The following is a 13,775-nucleotide window of genomic DNA, read 5'->3' as shown; positions in this document are numbered from 1 at the left end:
GTTAACTAGTTTGTTGAAGCGTATCAAATTTGGTAAAATAATTTCTTTTTTCAGTGAACGTCTCATCACATATTAAAGTCAATGGTATTTTTATAAATCAAATCAGGATATGATTCAATTACCATTTTCCTATTGAATTTTTTTTTGTATGTGGGTTTCCGGTGACTCTCTTCTCAATAATATCCTATGTCACTCCTTGTACACAATTTCACTAATTAAATCCTTGCAAAATTCAAAAGAGGGACTTGCTATATCAATCAGGAGAGAATTCCTAATTTATTAAAAGCTAATGTTTCTGTTCCTACACTTACCAATGACTGAGAGTCTGAATCCCATGATCGTGTATCATGATCAATGAAGCTACCAGGCCTGAATGCTCTCTGCATATCAACGTTAGGGGAGCCTTGAGGCGTGGCTGCGGTATGGGTAATGATAGGGGGACTCAGGGGGTGGCTACCACCATCGGTAGCGGGACCAGTTATTGCTAGTTTTCCTGCTGTGGGAGGAGAACATAAAGTGAATTCAATGATTAGAGTTTAAATGCATTTGAAGAAGTACTCTATGTACATGTATATGTATATCTAAAAAAATAGATTGAGATGAAAAGGTGTATCCTAAGCAAGCAGTAATATTTAACATTAACAATTGTTGTAAATGTCATATTCCAGATTATCAAGTGACTCCATCTTATATTTTTACACTGTACTTCTTATAACTCACTCTATATTCTATAAACATTTTAATACGTTTGCACTAAGAATTAATCACGCACATAATTACAATAATCAAAAGAAAGCAAGAGGTTTGAAAAATCAATTTCAATTTTGTTGGTTCTATGCATACCCTTTTTAATGTGAGTGCATTGAGAACTTAAGTCCAACTTGGTTGAATATACCTTATCACATATTAAAGGGATCGGTAACTTTATCTCAGATCCTTTTTAAAAAAATCCTTGATTTAGCTCATGCTGCAATCATAATTATAAACCTTGGGGTCAAACATCAATCCCATGACTTTCACAAGCCAATCGCATGTCTGATTATCAAGATATTTATGACTGAAAATCGAAATCTAATTTTGCATTTTCCTAATGGTTTTCATTACACTACAGTCTATTGGGTAAAATGTGTATGGTAAAACAGGTCACTCAAAGATTTTCACTTTTTTGAGGCACTTCTTGATCATTTTGAAGCACAATTTTGTTAGGGCTTCAATATTACACCAAATCACAGACACTGATAACACGTAGGGCCGTGCATCTCAGATTTAATATTGTTAAACGATTCCTTTAAGTGATTCAACAGGTTTTTTAATTTAAACCATTAACTTCTGAATTCTCTCATTTAATATTCTATCACGCAATACATTAAAAGATTTAAATACTTACCATTATCTTTATCTGATGTAACTGATAAGACTTCATCCTTGATATCATCCATGTTCTTCTCCTCCTTCTCATTCTCTTCATTCTCCCCTTCCTCATCCTCGCTCTCCTCTTTATCTGATGTGTTCCCTTCTTTCTGCTCGGGCTGGACAGAGAGAACGAAAATGGGATGAAGGGGTGTAATTACAAAACTCATCTTAAACATAGGGATATGCATAGGGGGCACCCGTAGTCAATATATGATAGATTAACAGCAGTAAGACATGTACATGTATATATTAGTTTCTCCTCATAACTTTAATTCTCAAAATGAAGGGAAAAGGTTCTTTGAACAAATCCATGCTGTACATTGAGAATGAGTATAAATACATCAAATAATACCTTGTTCACAAAACTATAGGAATTCATACAAATTATATCAGCAATTTTCATGACAAGGAGGCAAGTATAAAACATTCAAGGGTGATTGGAAATAATAGAGGATACAAATTAGCACACTATTATTGAATTTTCTTTTATGGTATCCATTTAACTAAATGTAAAGGAGTACATGTAAATGTATTCATTAGCAGATGCTGAATTATGTGTACATCAATCATAGCAGATTTCAGGTGATATATTCAGTTTCAAACAGTATGATATTAGTATTCAAGTAGGATAGTTCAACTGCTTTATCAACCCATATGCACTTCTTTAATAGATGCCAAGTCACTTCAAATTTCTCCACATAATTATCAAAACACCTACACATTTTTAGTAATTGCCCATTCAGACTAAAATCAATCGATTCATTTGTTTATGGTTCCTTTACATCATGCCTAAATTGCAACCCATTTAGATGATCCTTGAAAGGATGTGCGGAAGAAGGAAATGTTTCCCTAAGAGCTTGCTTTCCATAAAGTCAAGTTTCTTGACTGGATAAAGTTCACTTTCCGGAGAAAACATATTTTTCTAAATGTCAAAATGCTCGAGTATAAAGATATTGTAACTTAATCATACACAGAAGCAAATAGATTTATGCAATACAAATGTATGTAGAAATTGACATCAATATGCATGCCATTCTCTATACTACAATGGAAATGAAATGCAGGCAGTGTGACATATTAGGAGTGGGTGGAATATCAAGAAAGTGTAAGAGCGAGGAAAAAATCTAAAATATATATCGATGACATTGAGAAATAGAGAGAAAGAGATATGCCGTTTATATCTTGAATCATAGTCTGAAAAATTACAAAAGCTAAGCTTTTCCTTCCATTTCACATATGTTACATTTAATCAATATTTAGTTGTTGAGCGACATGTCAGAAAAGAAAATGACTTGCATTTTCTAGATTCAATAAGATTGCAGTAGCTTCAGGAGTGAATTGATTTGCTTTGTAATATAAATAATAAAGAGGACAAACCAACTAGAGCAGAGCAAAACCCATTACTGCGTATAAAGATTGAGTGAGGAACAATATGCTTTAGTTTTATTGAATATGTAAATTATTTGAAGTGGCAATTAGCTAGAACAATCAGAGCACGACTTAAATTCAATTTCCCATCACTTAATGATGTATTCATATTTTACTATCAAATTGGACAGGCTTCGCATTAGTCAAACTTTTCTGAAAATTTATGAAGAAAAAAAAATCATGCCCTCTGGATTTTTCCATCATAGCATAAAATAGCTTCAAAACAATCCCATCATACAGAATGACAATGTATGCTCTATTTTTTCCCCTAATTGACCAGAGACACAACATCTGTGTTTCCTGTCATGCATTTAATAAAGAACCTCAAAACCAATCCTATAGATGTCATATCCAATTATTAGATTCAAGAAACTGATGAAGTGCATTGATCTTGCATATCTGTTTACATTGGACTTTATCTCTGCATAAAACGTGGGAATAGCAGCAGGTGTTAACGACTCTTAAGTAAACCATCAATATAATCTGAATCAATATGATGGAGATGGAGCTGGCTGGCTAGGTACATAAAGATGCCACTGTACTCTGGGTCAGAGTTTGTCTCTCATACTAGTGACTATTACTTACATGGTTTTTATCTCACTAGTGAATGCTATTGCAGATATACTGAGTGCTTGTCTCCCCCCCCCCAAAAAAAGTCGGCTGTTTTAAATGCACCTATTTGAATCCTTTTAATATGCTTATATTGAATTTTATGACATAATAGGTAATTTGTAAACAATAACAGCTCATGTTTTTGTTGTATTTCGGATAACGTGTGCAATTATGTTTTTATGGTTTTTAGTAACAGAATTTAAGTCCTATTTTCAATTTTGCTAGTTTTTTTTACATGTATATCTTTAAAAGTGTTATCTATTGTGTGTAACATGTAAACATGAATATTCCAGCCATGGCTGTCTTTCATGTAAAATTGTATTTGTATGTTTGAATTGAATTGAAATGAATTCATAGATTTTAAAAATACAATTCAAGAGAGACTGCAGTCTGATGTTTGTAACTATATGCATGAAATGTTGGCAAACCTACTCAAGATATATCTAGAAAAATCAGGTGAATGATCACTTCTAACACTTAAAAGAACTGCAACAACAAAAAATGTGTACACATCCAAGTGCAATGAAAACTAAGATTTGGAAATAACAAATATCTTTCATATGATAGGAAGAAGAAAGAATGAACAACAATTTTTTTATAGAGTGATGAATGGGAGAATACAAAACCACAGCAAATACATGTCATACCAACATAAAATAAGCACGAGGAAACATAATGCAATATTATGAATTGGGGTTAGATATAATGAAATCATTCACCTACTTATTTGGAGCAAAGTGTAAATAAACATCAAACTACATTCATGAAGAGACACATTAACCTACATTAACCCAGAAAGGACCTCCTTTTAAATTGCTTTTTTGCATCATGTTCTAAAAACATCCATTACAACTCAGGAGAGCTTTATGTTCCAGCCTGCCAACACTCCCATTTCACAGGCTGACATTTGGCCAGCTGCGCCTAAAACCTTGTTCACACATAAAGCCTTAAACCGCAATTTAAAAAAAACACTCTGACAAAAACTTGTGACCCAAGAGTAATGCACTTCTTATTATTTTATCTAAAATCACATGGATACGTTTCTCTAAGGAGATTTTGTTGCAGAGAGCTATCTTTTAACCACCCATCTGCCATTCATTTACATGTATAATGCTTGTATTTTGCAGCATTTTTTGTTCTGGGGGTGGTTAACCCTGGCATGTGTGAACTAGGCTTAAGTCTTGCCTCCTTCCTACATCCATTATGCATACAGCTGAGTCTGCTGCAGTTGGTGTAATCATACACACCATTAATACAAATTCATGAATAAGCCCCTAGACAGCTTACGCATGGGACGGGTCTGTTACCATGGAAATGACATTTGAAATTTCTGCATATGAGACCAAACCAGCACAAAGGAAGCTAGGAGAATGATTGTTTTCATCCTTTACACGACTCTAACATGGTGGTCTTTTTTCTCATATTGTTCTGGATTTCACCTCCATGAAAACCATATTCTCATACAAGACCAGCAGTACTAATTATGCATGTGTTCTTTGAAAGGCTTTAAATATATGATTAAATCATCTATTTGAAGCTGGGAGGGCACCAACTCAAAATACCATTGTGCAGAGTACACGTCGTTCTGGATCCAAACTGACAAAATCAAAGATAGCTTGATTTTCAAACCACAAATACATGTATCTTGTACATATACACATAGGTACATTGTACTTAATGCTCATAGTAATTGTAATTGTAATTGTAATGCTCAAGCCTCATAGTGACAATGAAGGTGATCGTTGCCTGTCTTTCCGTGTGATCAAGTATGGCATATGGTTTCAAAATTTGAAATGGAGGTTCATATTGTGTACTGTATGTCCAGAATTCTCTTTCAGAGAATGCACACATCAACTCCATCATAAATGTATTTCTAAATTTAGGAAAGAAGGCATTCATGAAAATGTCTATATATGCATGCTAACATGAGTGAATCTTTTAATATGATATTCATACATCCCACTCCAGGGGGGTGTTTCACAAAGACTAAGAACAACTCAAGTTGGACTTGAACTATGGCAGGCGATGTATGCCTTTAAAAATTCTTGAACCAGATGTAAAATTAAAGGAAAAACCTTAGAAGTTATGATCTTTAGATAATTTTTTTTCCTTCAACAATAAACTATCAAATAATAGGAATTCTGTAGATTTGTGATGTCCCTTGAGAGATTAATGGTGAGAGAAACTAGTGGCATGCATGGCCTGCCATAGTTCAAGTCCAACTTAAGTCGATCTTAGTCTTTGTGAAACACCCCCCTGGATCTTCATCATATGAATAGTGCATGGCTAATATTTTTATTGAGAGCCATAGTTAAGTGCAAAAACATGTACCAATGTACTTGTAAGCTTTGATGAAATATACTCACCATAAGTGTTCATCGGGTGATATAAAGCAGAAGATAAGTTCAACATGACACGATGACATAAAATTGGGGGCGTGGCCAAGATGATCATGGGTTGGGGGCGTAGCCAACAAGATTAGGGCGGGGCACCAGATGGTAGAAGGAAGTATAGTTTGCGATGAGAGATGAAAAAAATGACGTTACAGAAAATAAGACATATCGGGAGACAAACGTGTTAAGTTAAAAATATCCACCAGTTGATGAAGCACCAATTTTCTTGTTTAATGTATTAAGCAGGTAGGAGGCAACATACGTCAATTCCTTAGCAAGAGCAAAGGAAATAATTCAAAGTGTAAAAAATCACACAAATGGACCAAAATCTTATTTTTCTTGTTTTTTTCACAAGAATTAATACTAATACCGGTAATTCAATAAATGAAACCACTTTTTGTTTTCCTTTACAAATATCATTCAAACGATTGCATGAAATTGATAAAAAAATGTAAAGTGAGCAAAAATATTGCCAATGTGCAAAAATCTAATTAATGATCTGCTTTTTTTTTCCTTTCTGAAAATCACACAAAAATGCCAAAATCTTCTTCTTCTTATGTTACAAGAATGAGCACGATTAGTTCGATGAATAAACCATCTTTATTTTTTCCATTTACAAATATCATTTTTTAAATGATTGCATGAAAATGATAAAAAAATGTAAAGTTAGCAAAAAAGTTGTCAATGTGCAAAAATATTGTTTAGTGATCTGCTTTTTTGTCCAGGAGAGTTCATCAGGATGTGAACCGGGTTGCTGACATCAGAGAAAAGTCGCAATTATCTGTACCACATTTTATAAAACCCTATGCTACCCAGCTCACAGCAACCTACAAGCTCTTATCCCCAGCTAATACCAGATAATCTCCAACTAACGCAAGAGAAGTAAAGAGCAAAACACTAAAAATGAGCCCACTGGTGACTGTGGTTGGCATGGTTACGTACCTCCGAAGAGAATCCCTCGACGAGGATAGCAACCAGGAGATTGAAGAGGACGTAGTTACCGAACGTCATGAGAGCGATGAAATAGAGGGCAGCCCAGGGTGAAGTCCGAGACATGCCGTTGTAGAGAACCACGTTCCAGTCTTCTTGGGTCAGGATCTGGTGGGGGGGAAAGAAGCAACAATTGGAGAAAAAAAAGGTTCAGGGCAAATTCACATATATGTAATGTCAAATAAAGTAAGAGAACAACAGTAGAAAGTTGTTTACTGAATGAAAGTTACGTTTTCATTTTTTTTTTTGCTTTAAAAAATCGACAGAAATATACTGAAAGTGCTAATAAATGGGATGGACTATTATATTGTGTGAACTCTCGAAAAAATTATGAAAGAAATTAATGGAATCATTACCAATCATTGAACTTCATGTTTGCTTATTATCTAAAGGATGTTGGTTTTACTCAATCAATATTTGGATGTGTCATAAAAATCTTTTCTAATTTCCAAACAATCCTAATGAAACTGTTCATGCAGCAATCAACAGAAACAATTTTAAAAGGCATAGAGAAAATAAATACGCAAACATAAAATCTAAAACTACAAATACATGAAGGCCTATACAAATTAAAATAAAATAAAAAGACTACACGTAATAAATTGTCTATAAATGTAACGATTAAGTTAATATTGTTAAGGGCACAAAATAATTCTTCTTACCTGGAATACTGTAACAATGGCCCACAGGAGTGAATCAAAATTCTTTCTATCACAGACTTGTTCTCCGTCAATATAGTCACAGAATTTACATCCAAATATGTGCATTCCAAGTATACTGCAAAGAAATTCAAAATATCATCTTTAATCAGTTAAACATCAACTATACATGTATATGGTATACAGGATACATCAAGATTCAATGTTGGTTCATACATGATGCATATAAAGACTACTTTTGTTGTGTCACCTGAGTGGTCTTTATAAACAGGTTTTATTGTATATGTAGTAAATAATAATAAACATTACTCATATCAAGCATATCACTTTTCATTATGCATTTTGCAGAAAAAGGAAGAGATCAAATAAGGCAATAATAAGAAAATATCATTCAAGAAGATACCAACTAAATTCAAACTTAAGGAAAAATTGCACATGAACAAATGAGTCTTCAGTATGTTTTTACGATTGGTCAACTGTGACTGCCTCCTTAACATCATCCTCAACAAAACTGAAATGCTTTTAGGTTAGCAATCTAACACATATGGTGTATTCCCATACTAGCATCAAAAGAACGTCTTTCAACATCTTTCCATTCACAGACGTCTCATCATTATGTGGTAACCTTTACCATCATACATCCACTGGTCTCAGTGTGTCTTCCTTGTGACTATGAGGCCTGTTTTCATCAGCTCGAGTTGGCCAAACAGCCCGCTATTTCTGATTTGGTAAATTTGCCCTATAGCGGGCTATTTGGCAGGTTCCGTCTTTACCAGCCCAAAGACTTGCACTATACGCGAACACTGAGCAAATTTCTTGAGGTAATTTCTTGAGCTCAAGTTTTGAGCTGATGAGGACGCACTTCGTCGCTGTTTTCACGAAGTGACGGTAGTGAAAAAAAATTGCATTCACTTTGCGTTACGATTTTCCTCACTACCGTCACTTCGTGAAAATAGGGACGACTTTGTAACTTTGGGCTAATTTCCCAAATCAGAAATAGCGGGCTATTTGGCCAACTCGAGCTGATGAAGGCAGGCCTTATGAGCCTCTTTCAATAAAGGGAAAACAAGATACTCATCACACTGCCAAATAATGTCAATGAGATTTTCGAGATTGGAATGGAGTGAGAACTGACATGAACAGTATGTTATGTCTTTAACCCTTTGTATACAGGAACCGAGTGTTCCCTGTATTACGCCTATGAGAATGAGAGAATTTAGAAGTCAACGATTTAAAACACTTAACTAGAACCTGCCAAGAACCCGTCTAGAAAGGTCATATGTCAAAAAAGGCCCCCTGTTATTTTCTGTGCTGTTTTTTTCTCACTATTTTCGACTATTTTTCAGCTGTTATATTTTGACTAGGGGATAATATTTCAATTTCAATTTCTATGAAGCTTTGAATCTCCAACAAAATAAGACAACAGAGAGGGACATTGAGGGGAAGGGGATCACATAAACCATTTTCTGTAACTGTTTCATACAGCATTATTCTCTTGAAAAACAAAATTCAATAGCAGAAATCAATCGATAACATTTATTATTCAAAATTTCCAGTTGGGAAAATACAGTACGTCACATTTTTGTTCTCTCTCTCGCTCAGACACATCTATGTTGTTACAAGTAAATCAATCTTGAGAATTTAATTTCCTATGCCTGCATCTGCCCTAAATTACTTATCAAAACAACCTGGCTCGCTATTCAAAAATAGCATTCAAGTAAATGAGATGACAGGTTTATTACAAAATAATTGAACGTTGTAAACTGATTCATACTCTCCGATCTACAGGAAATGGATCCAGTTTGAAATCAAATATTTTTGATCATCTATAAACTGTATATTGTTACTGAGTTATAATGCATGTGCCAGTAATTTCCTGTTCTCCTTTCATTTGATACTGTAAAAACATCAATGGTTGAAATCAATAATGAAAACAAATCAAACCCCTATTGTATATTCAAGTATATACATGTATGTAGTCATGGTAGCACCAGATACAATGCCTCAAAATTTAAAATGTGATCAGCAGTATTCCTTCATCTGTACAAATATTTTGGTTTTATCATCACATACTTCTCTCAACATTGAGTCTTTTTATTATTTTACTAAACCAATTTTCTTCCTGAGTAAAACTTAAATTTTATTAAGAGTGATCATGCATAACTTGGAAATTTCCATTGCGTACAGGAAGAAAAAAAAAGAAGCAAAAGGCAGAGACTGCAGGGGAGATAATTGACTTTTTTGGACAATGACACCTTTTTTCTGTAAACAGGTACACGTCCGGAGGGAAGAGCTCTATAAGTTTAGACGTCTATCGGAATTCAATAATGGAATCAGAAAACCAATTCTTTGGTCGAGGTAGCCCCAGGTAAAGGAATATTTGTTTGCTGGCTGACTAGAATCGAGTAGTGAGGGTATACCTGAGTTTTCAATCATTGGGGGGGGGGGAGGAGGGGGGGATGGGGTAGAGAGGGCGGAAATAGCCATTCTTAAGATCACATTGACAATGCAGCACACATAAATGTAGGCAACCCACGTCCATATTAATCATAAAACTAGTTGGTCATACATTTGTAAAATTCAAATTTTTGTTTTCAACTTAATTATAATTCTACTAAAGAAATTCCAATATTATGCTTTCTTTTCATATATTGCCTTATATTTCTTTAATTGAGTTGAAGGATCTATATTTAGGAATAATTCAAGTCAATAATCAATTGATACAAGGATTTATGTTGTGATAGTTTATGATGAAGATCAATTTATAAAGCCTTTATTGCTTGATTGGGGGTATGTCCTCTTTTTACTTTTTATCTTCAATTATTCAAACACAAATAGTACCATTCTCTATAATACAATTTGTTAATGTTAATTTGCTTTTTATCTTGTATTGTGTATTACAAGGAGATTTTGCAATAAATTGAGGCACACATAAAGTCATCACTATAGTCCGTAACACAGTCTTGTAGGCCTGTTTCAAGGCCCATACGATGGTAACTGTATTCATGAAGTGCTTGGAGGGGTCGATGCTAGCCTTCAATACTAATGTAATATACACTAGAAGCCATACTCTCTCGTTGAAATTGGGCATATGGCAAAGAAGAACAAACATAAAACGAACCCTGATTTGATTTTGCCTACAAGGCCCTATTTGATATGGATTTGTAAACCCATTTATTAATGATGCAGTAAACTGCTAACAAAACACCATGGCAAATGGACACTTTAAAAGTAAAAAAATGGCAACCCGAGTGAAAAAAGTACCTGCATGCTACAGCTGGGCCCTGAAGTGTACTCACAGACATGTATCTGAGTGTTATAAGATATAGAATTATGATAATTTGAGCACTAGCTTCAGACCTAAAATATTGCTGCAGTGGTTTTTGAGGCAGTTTACCGCAATATGTGCGAACAAAGCTTTGTGAATATTTAAATGGCTAGCTCAACCAATCTATCCAACACACCAAATCACACCCTTAAACACTGTAACACTATGTGAGTACGATCTACAAATTTAAATTATGAATTCTTTATCAAAGTATGTACAAACAGCTGCAATATATCCATATCATCTTTTTAATATCAACTTTTCAAATTAAATACATGTATTTAAAAAAAGTAAAAATATACTTTTAATACCAATGAATTCTAAACCATATCTTCCTAGCAATATACACCCCATTCTAGCAGAGATTTTAGATGGCTGTTTTATAATCATTCTTCCGGTAAAATGTGATTATTTCTCGATGTAACAACTTTGCTATTTGATTTTAATTGAATGCTACTAACATTACCTTTATCTTTAAAAAGAGTATAGCCTGACAATAACTTGACATTTAGGGGGGGGGGGCTTGCATCCGTTGCTAAGCTAGTGTTTGAATACATATCAAGGAAAGCCATACTTTAAGATGATAGACAGAACGTTGCTTCAAACCATTCTAAATGTCAAATGTAACGTAAACCTCCAGCAGCTTTCTGATCTTTTTATCTTTCTATTTCATACTTGTCCAAAGGCAGATCCAGGACTGTCAAGAGGGATGGGGGAGGGAGGGGGGATAAACCCCCCCCCCCTCCCATTTCGATCTGCCTATGCACTCCTCTGATAAAGAAATACACTTGTTCTTAAGACGATGTAATTTGTTATTTCTCTCTATGATACATGGTCACACTTTATATGTGGCTCAAAATGTAAAAAATTATAGACATTATAAAGCCAACCTACCTTTACAAAAATTATTGTTATCTGCAAAATGATAAGAAAACTATAATCCCAAAAGACCCGAAGTAAATGTGTATCCTGATATCGTTTTGGGGAAAATATTTACAAAAAGCAGACTTATTTCAGTTAATGAAGCTCTGAATCCTAGCCATTAGCATTGACTTTCTTATCATTGAGGAGAGGAAAGCAGAAATGACAAACATGGTTTAGAATTACAAATACTTTGATGTGAGAAATAGCCTACAGAGTGCTCTCTGGGGTTGCCGTCGCGTTTGGGATAGAGTACCATGGGATTCTGAGCCCAAAATCTGAACCAATTTTTTGCCTCATTTCAGACAAATCCCAGATCAAATCCCACAAATTGCCTGCTCAGTTTCAGAGGTAATTGGGTGTGTGATGCATGTAGAGGCCCTAGCTGCATGTTCCTTTTTATTACATCACAGAAGAGAAAGTAGAATACATGAAATAGAGACAGGTATGCAGAGAGAAATACAGAGAGAGGGGGAGGGAGGGGGGAGGGAGGGAGGGAGGGAGAGAGGGGGAGAGAAAGAGATAGAGAGAGATAGAGAGAGACAGAGAGACAGAGAGAGAGAGAGAGAGAGAGAGAGAGAGAGAGAGGGGGGGTTAGCTAGTTCTAGGGAGGGAAAGAAAGAAAGAAAAATACTGAATATGAAAGGTGAAACATAAAGAGAAAGGGGGAGAGAATTAAGACAAAAAGAAAAAGGATGAGACCAATTAAGTAAGAAACATTCAGAAAAAAGGGAAAGTAAAACAAAGCAAAAAGATATAGCAAGAAAGACAGAAAATTCATGAAAAGGGCAAGATGAACAAAATGTCAAACAATTATAAACACAAGAGAAATAGAGGGATTACAAAACAATACAAAACATACAATAATATCTAGTGGAAAGTTTTTTAATGTAAATTTGAGAAAGTTATTATCATAATGTTGTTTGGTCAGATGACTGTTTGTTTGAAGAAAAAAAAAGGCAAGCACTTAACATTTGCACACCCTTGGATAAAGCACATTATTCAGAAAACTCTCTCTGGAAGCCTATAAATAGCAAGGATAATTGAACAGCTTTGGGTGCTGAGATTCACTACATGTTCTACCTCACTCCAATTTCCCATGCATGCACAGAAACATAAGTGAACATAACTAATGCATGTACTAGTTCCTGCATGTTTTGAATAATTGATAGATCAGGGATCTCTCCCGATAGCAAATGTGAAAGCATAATTGAGGGCAGTATATGGTTCAAGCAGGTATGGAGATATCATTGCGTGAGAGCTAGAAGGGTGTTATTAAACTCATATCACTCTGATACAGAGTTAACATCCTTCTAGCAATTATATGAAGATGTCTTATACATGTTTGTGGGTGTGGGAGTGGGTGTTGTTTTTTTTTTTTTTTTAAAGAGTGTTTCACATCACCTGTGTCAGGAGGAAAAGCATACTTATGAATCACAATTATACACCCTCAAGTCTCTCCTCCCAGAATAACTGAATGGGATGTGCAGGTGGACTGCTCCATCGGGGTTTCCCCCTCTTCTTTCAGAAATAGTTGAGTGGATATTTGTGCATGACTTGCACTCCCCCCCCCCCCCCCCCCCATCCTGTTATCCATAAACCCTGTGCTCTACTAATAAGCCTGTAATTGATTGTTTCTCAAAGAGAAAGAGAAATATGCATGACTTTAGAAACAAATTTATACCTTAAGGCCCGGTCACACAGAGGGGACGCATGGGGAACGCACGGCCAGCGCATTGGAAATGTGCAATTTTGGCCAGTGCGTTGTCGTGCGCCCAACTTTTGTCGAAGCTACAGCTAACTGACACCAAATGCATAGCGTGTTGCTAGCGCGCTGGACGCATACAGGGCGCACACAGGGCGCACACAGGGCGCACACAGAGCGCACATGATAACAACTTCCACGAATGCACAGCGTGTTCCTAGCGCGCTGGACGAATGGTCCACGCATGCACCGCGTTCTACGACGCACGGCCAGCGCATTGGAAATCGGAAAAGAACGTGTGCCTAACTTTTGTCATAATTTTGGAA

At 35.4% G+C, this 13,775-nt stretch overlaps 1 protein-coding gene across 6 annotated transcripts in view; it reads right to left on the bottom strand.

The window, feature by feature from the left end:
- LOC575000 (T-type calcium channel) overlaps positions 1-13,775 on the bottom strand; it is a 114,585-nt gene that overhangs the window by 45,436 nt on the left and 55,374 nt on the right. For all 6 annotated transcript variants that reach the window (XM_030984045.1, XM_030984047.1, XM_030984046.1 and 3 more), the window contains 4 exons: positions 7,499-7,613; positions 6,789-6,944; positions 1,388-1,520; positions 312-496 (listed from right to left, as the gene is read on the bottom strand). In XM_030984045.1, coding sequence (XP_030839905.1) covers positions 312-496; positions 1,388-1,520; positions 6,789-6,944; positions 7,499-7,613 — 589 coding nt within the window. The remainder of the gene's footprint in view (positions 1-311; positions 497-1,387; positions 1,521-6,788; positions 6,945-7,498; positions 7,614-13,775) is intronic.

This window comes from Strongylocentrotus purpuratus, unplaced genomic scaffold (assembly GCF_000002235.5).
Source record: "Strongylocentrotus purpuratus isolate Spur 01 unplaced genomic scaffold, Spur_5.0 spur5_scaffold_14, whole genome shotgun sequence".
Classification (NCBI taxonomy): Eukaryota; Metazoa; Echinodermata; class Echinoidea; order Camarodonta; family Strongylocentrotidae; genus Strongylocentrotus; species Strongylocentrotus purpuratus.
Note: the sequence above shows the minus strand (reverse complement) of the source record. Positions and strands in the feature narration are given on the sequence as shown.